General features: G+C 44.9%; 1 protein-coding gene across 1 annotated transcript in view; it reads left to right on the plus strand.

Annotated features, from left to right (window-relative positions):
• Positions 1-6,810, plus strand: part of IQSEC1 (IQ motif and Sec7 domain 1) — a 74,369-nt gene that overhangs the window by 43,107 nt on the left and 24,452 nt on the right. Inside the window, exon 8 of the mRNA XM_015407440.1 lies at positions 4,396-4,521. Within this exon, the coding sequence (XP_015262926.1) occupies positions 4,396-4,521 (126 nt within the window). The remainder of the gene's footprint in view (positions 1-4,395; positions 4,522-6,810) is intronic.

Here is a 6,810-nt window from a genome sequence, read left to right on the forward strand (position 1 = left end):
CATGTCCGGTCCGCCCCATTTCATCCCGCTACCAACGGCCAGGCAGAGCGCATGGTGCGCACCACGAAGGATGCACTCCACCGCCTGAACTCCCCCGATTGGGACTACAAACTGGCAGCCTTCCCCTTCGGACAACGCACCACGCTCCACACCACGACCGGCTGCACCCCAGCCGAACTACTGCTGGGCCGCCGTCTGGCCTCCCGTATGGATCGGCTACACCCGGACCGGGCCCCACCGGAGGCCCCAGGCACCGAGACGTACGAGGCGGCCAGGGGGTTCTTTCCCGAGGACCCGGTGTACGCACGGAACTACGGCCGGGGGCCCAAATGGATCCCAGCCCGAGTCATTCGGGTAAAAGGCCCTCGTTCGTACGAGGTCTCCAGCGAGGATGGCCAAATCCTCCACCGGCACATTGATCAGCTGCGCCGCCGCACACTACAACTGGACCCCGAGGATCCGGACGAGGAGCCGGAGCCGGCGCCACCGGCCTCACTTCTGGAACCAGACCCACAGCCACCATTCCGGCAGGAACCCGAGGCCCCTCGCCATGAGGAACCAGCCCTTCCTTCCACAGCAGACCCCTCGCCGGGCCCGGTCCACTCAACTCCAAGGCCCCCCGAGATTGAACCAATCGCCACCCTGGAACCTCGCCGCTCGACTCGCCCCAGGAAGCCACCAGCGCACCTGAAGGACTTCGTCTGTGGGTGCATTGCGAACCAAGGGGGGAGGGGTGTAATGTATTCAGCCTGACATGCCCGGACTTGCCCGGGCTGGCCAGGCACAATTCCTATGTTAGCTTCAGTCGAAAGACAAAGGATCCGGAGGATCTTAGCCGGCCCAATCAAAAGGGCTAGCTTTCCAGCCGGGAGACCAATGGTCGCCCGGTTACTGTAAATAGCCTATCGGGAGTAGGGGGTGTGTTTAGGTATGCTTGGTGGCGGGTTTTCTGAACATATATAAACCGGCCTGCGAGCCGGTCAGTTGTCTTTGTCCTGAACTAAATAAAGGTATGCTTAGCTGAAATCACTCTCCGTCTGCATACTTTTCAGCAGCCAACAGGCCCAGCAGGGGTTTGCGGTTAGTCACAATGGTGAAGGGCCATCTGTAGAGGTAATTGTGGAACTTCTTGACCCCCACCATGATGGCCAGTGCCTCTGTCAATCTGTGCGTAGTTGCGCTCAGCCGAGGACAAGGTGCAGGAGTAATAGGTCACGGGAACCTCCTGGCCATCAGGCAGCTGGTGTCCCAGGATGGCCCCAACCCCGTATGGCAATGCATTGCAGGCGAGGACGACAAGGAGCGTCTCATCAAAGTGCGTGAGGACTGCATTTGAAGTGAGGAGCCCTTTGACGGCCTGGAACGTGGCAGCTTGCTTTTGGCTCCAGACCCAGGGAGATTTTTTATCTAGAAGGCTGTGCAGGGGCTCAGTGACTGCAGCTTTACGGGGCAAGATGGAATGATAAAAGTTCAGTAGCCCCAAAAAAGCCTGTAGTTCCAACTTGGACATGGGAGCAGGAGCGTTGACGATTGTGCGGACCTTGTCAGGGGTCAGATGGATGCCATGAGCGTCGATGGAGAAGCCCAGGAATTTGATCCGCAGTACCCCCAGGAGACATTTTTCCCGCTTCACCTTGAGGCCGGCGGCTTAGAAACGTCGCAAGATGGCACATAGTCTCTCCGCGAAGGTGTTGGCCGTGGGTGCGGCAATTAAAACGTCATCAAAGAATGGCTGGACCCTGGGGATTCCTTTGAGGAGAGAGTCCATGAGATTTTGAAAAATCCCTGAGGCTAAGCTGACCCCAAATTGCCGCCGCCGCACCCAGAATGCACCCCTGTGCATCATGATCGTCTGGGCTTCTGCGGTGGCATCATCTACAGGACAATGCTGGTACGCCTGGGCCAAGTCCAGCTTACTTAAAATCTTTGCATCCACCAATGAAGCTGACCACCAGGACTGGATAGGCATGGTCCTGTAGGGTTTTGTTTATTGTGCATTTGTAGTCCACACAGATGTGGACATCTCCATTTGGTTTAACGAGGGTCAAGATGGGGGTCTCCCAGAGAGCATGCAGCACGGGCTCCAGAACCCCTTAGACCACTAGGTGATCCAGCTCCCCGTCTATCTTGGGCTTAAGGGCGAACGGGACGCGCCTGGCCTTCATGCGGATGGGCCGCACTGCCGGGTCTAGGTTTAGGGAGACAGGCGGACCAGTGTAGCAACCCAGAGTTCCATTGAAGATGGCCTGGAACTCATTGCACACGTTATGAAAGTCCGTATGCTGCACGTGGTGCACTCCCGTCACTTTGAACCCCAAGGGAGCGAACCACGTCAGTCCCAGCAAGCTAGTGAGCCAGCCTTCCACCACCAACAGGTCCAAAAGTCCCTTAAAGTTCTTGTACTGCACGTGGAATTTGCCCCACCCCTTTATGGCCACTGGATACTTTTGGAAGTCTCTGAGGGTGAATCTAGCAGGTTTCTTGTGGACAGAGCCTTCGGAGAGTCTCTGCCAAGATAATTGAGATGGAGGACCCTGTGTCCAGCTCCATCTCGCAAGGCGTTCCCTCAATTAACACAGTCACTTTGATTTTGTCAGGGGTGTCCTGGGGCAAATTCAGTACCTGGTCTTGGTGGACTGCCGTGGTATGAAGCTCTGCTGATTCCTGGTGGGTGGCAGGGTGTCTCCGGGTTCCTTTGGAATGGGAGGCGCGAGCAATGTGGCATATATACATTTTTTTGGTTTATCTTCTTTTCTGCTTTCATTTTATGCCTCTACTATTCCTATTGTCGAATTATGGTACAACTGTCCACAGAAATATTTATCACAGGATTTGGGCATAGATTCCTTCTTCTCTTCCCACACTGCTGCAAATAGGATTGCCAGCTCCAGGATGGGAAATATGCAATGCCACAGAGTCCAACCTCCAAAGCAGCCATTTTCTCCCATGGAATTATCTCTATAGTCTGGAGATCAGCTGTAATTCTAGGAGATCTCCAGGGCCCACCTGGAGGTTTACAACTGCAAAATGAAGGCCTCTCTCTCTTTCTACTCATTTTCTATTTGGATATGTTTTATTATTTTATATACGTTGAGGTAGTAGGATATAGGTGAAGCCTTTTACATAGGAAATGCTGGTATATTGTTATGACTGACTTTAATATTAACTTTGATAGCAAGTTCAGTAGAGTAGGATTTAGAGCTTTGTATATTTTCTAATAGTCTTGAGAAATCTCATTGCCGTATTTGATTAAATGGAACAATACACAAAACTTTCAGAGCAGTTCATGGTTTCCTGCCTGGTGAATGAAGTCTTGCTACTTCAGGGTTTCTGTAATGAAGTTTCATCTAGAAAATATAAACTCCCCCAAGGGCTAAAATTCAAGTTAAACAAGAAAGTTCTCCTTTACTGCTTCTTAATTCTATATGTAAAATCGAAGCCTTTTAGATAGCTTTGTCTGGTTAAAATAGCAGGACTAGAAAGGTGTAATTCTATAATAACTTTTGCATTAATAGAGAAAGTAGATTTCCAACAGTGACCTTTTTGAAGATCTTTGAAATGCTGGAAAGTCACATGCTGCAGGTTTTCTGCATTGCAGTAGTTTGTTTACACTCTGGGCCCTGTTAGTTAAACTTTGGGAGTTTATGCTACTCTAACAAAGTAAATACATATAATGTTCTTTGTATGAAAGAAACTTTAAATCACTCCATGTTGCAGCATTTACCACATGAATAGTTCACCAGGCTACTTAAAAAGTTTTCTTCATAACATTACAGACCTTTTAGTTCTTTTTTTTAGCCATTTGCAGTTAGGAGAAAAAAAGTGCCTGACCATCTTCCACCTTCAGATGTTAATTTCATGTATGTAGTGGCCCTGAATAAAAACAAATATTTAAATATAATTGATTATTGCTTTGCTTTTAGAATGTTTTAATCCTTCAAATAATATGCATAAAACTCAGTCCCATGTTAGAAAAGGCAGTGGAAAGCCTGTGTTGGCTCTGAAACACAGAAATCAAGCCCCTACAGAATGAATGAATGAATATAATGCCACGCTGAATTAATTGCACTTATGCTGTATTGCTGTTTTTTGGTAAATATTATATCTTATACTGAAAAGAGGGAGTCTACCATGGGGAAGTTACAGATTGTAATAATATTGACCAAAAATATTCATGAGCTAAGTTTAAAAGGATAGCACCAAAGCATGAACATGACAGCAAAGAAAGAAGAGTCAAACATGGAGACAAAATAATTTAGTGAAAGGATCTAGCCAAGCGCATCATAGGATCCTTTCTTTAGGTTGTGTTCTTTTAACTATTGTTTACAAGGGACTTCATGTAAGATATTCTTTATTAATAGAAGTCACAATTTAACTTTAATCATACCTTAACAGGTTCTCTCTCTACCACATCGAAGACTTGTTTGCTACTGTAGACTGTTTGAAGTTCCAGATCCAAACAAACCTCAGAAGCTTGGATTACACCAGCGAGAAATATTTTTATTTAATGATCTCCTTGTGGTAGGTATTTTATAGCCATATTTTCAATAGAATAATGTTAATATTAATGCAGAGACTCATTAAGTAGGAAGGCTTCCTAAGAAGCAGTCATCAGGTCCAACCTAGAGCTACCGATCCTGCAGAAGCAGATTTCCATGTGCTTGTACCTGAATGAAGAATTGGCTGCTGTGTGCCATTTTCCCATCTCTAATCCAGCAAGCCAAGTCTGCATGTACAGAGCACTTTCTGTTGTTGTTTTTTTAAAGCTAAAACCCTGATGATCAGCTGTTTGGATATCGGGATTTCCTCCACCCATTGTTCCCTCACCAAAAAACACAACAACAACAAAAATCTGGCAGAAAACTCCCTTGTACCCACAGCCTAGGGTTACCATATTTTGAAAAACAAAAAGAGGACATATTTCCTGACTGCCTACTTCAAACAAGTGATCACTATGACAAATCTCATTTTAAATACCCCTACCATTTAAGTGTGATAATTGCGATTAACTGGGAATATTCCTAACCTTCCAACCCCAAAAGAGGACATTTTCAAAAAGGCCATGTCCTGTAAAAAGAGAACATGTGGTCAGTGTTCCCTCTAAGCTGAGTTAGTGTGAGCAAGCTCACAGTTTTTTAGCCTTCGGCTCACACATTTTTGTCTTAGCTCAGGAAGGAGGGCTCCAGAGCAAACTAATTTATGCAGTAGTCAAATTGCTCGCTCACAACTTTAATGCCAGTAGCTCACAAAGTACAATTTTTGCTCACAAGGCTCCACAGCTTAGAGGAAGCATTACATGTGGTATTCCTACTATAGCCTGAACTGCTCCACATAAACTCCTTTTTATCAGAGCAAGTAAATGTTAGACTAAACTTTCTGTCTTCTATACAATGGTATTCCTCCTGTAAAATGGTACTTCAAAATCATTTTCAAAATCCTGTAAAATGGTACTTCAAAATCATTTTGCTTTCTAAAACAAAGGAAAGAAGCTAAACTTTGTCTTCATAGTCTTACTGGTATTTTTTGGCAGCACAGCTGAAAGCTTTTGTGCTAACAAGTTTTCCTAATATGTTCAGGTCGTGTTTTCTTTGGCTTTTCTCCTATCCATTCTGTAGGTCAGGTCGCTCAAAAGAAATTATAGTTCGGTTATTCAGTATTTTTTATCCCAGCATACCTAAATAATTTAGTGTCCTAAAATCCCAGTGATTGCCATGCTCAAAGGCAGCTCCTACAAAGGTTAATAACTCTGGTTTCAATACAGCAGAATGTTTCTGTCCACTGAAGTCCATAGAACTTCAGCTTGTTCTGAAACAGGGACGGAATATGGCTTTGAATTAGAGGTAGAGTGCTTAAGGTAGATGTAATATAAATAACATTGCAATTATGTGCATCAACATAAAGTGCAGGAATGTTGATCACAAAGCAGTTTTCTTGCATGATTATCAGTCAGTGCAGAAATATGATAGATGCTGGTACAAAACTCCTTACTGTTTTTAGTACGTCAGAAACTTAATGCCAATACATTTAGAATTGCCTTTCTGGTTTTCGCTTGTGCACACCAAGAGTGGAAGAAGGGCCAAAAAGCACTGTAAGTGGCACATATGAATTTGGCCCAGGCTTTGGTCAAAAAGAGAGCCAAAGATTTTACAATTGGCAGTAAACTGAGGTCTTGAGCTATGGCCTTTGCTTTTGCAATTCTGTCATTATCAGTATCTCAGTGGTCTCTTGCTGTCTTAAATAGATCCACCCATTCCTCCCTAGTATGCCCCCTTTGTCCACAGCTCTCCCCCCAAGACTACCTGTGTGGTCTCAACTCCTTCTCATCCTCATTATGCCTCATCCACTTCCTTTGTTGTTCCTTTGGTTTAACCCCTTAAACCCTCTCTCAAAATGAAATTCACCCTAATCATGTAAAACTGCCTTTATGCACATCCATCCTTTTTTATTCCCTGTGTGGTCTCCCCTACTTCAAAATTTAAATGGCTTTTTGTTTGCTATGTTGCTTTATAGAATGTCATGTACTTCAATGGCGGTATGTATAGAGAGAATAATTATTTGACCGTCATTAGGAAAAATTGGTGATGTAGTAGATTATACAAATGAACAGTTGGATTTACTATTGTAGAAATTAGTAACGCTAATATAAATCCTGGGAGCAACACATTGTTGCATGTTTATTATTTTACATTAATAGAACCGTTCTTGGACTTCGGTAATATGAGGGCCCCCATTTTTATTTAATTTTTTTGTACCTGGGTGTGTGTAACGTGCCTTCAATTCATAGCCAATTTATGGCAACCCCATAGGATT

Source organism: Gekko japonicus, unplaced genomic scaffold (genome assembly GCF_001447785.1).
Source record: "Gekko japonicus isolate JY-2015 unplaced genomic scaffold, Gekko_japonicus_V1.1 scaffold408, whole genome shotgun sequence".
NCBI classification, from domain to species: Eukaryota; Metazoa; Chordata; class Lepidosauria; order Squamata; family Gekkonidae; genus Gekko; species Gekko japonicus.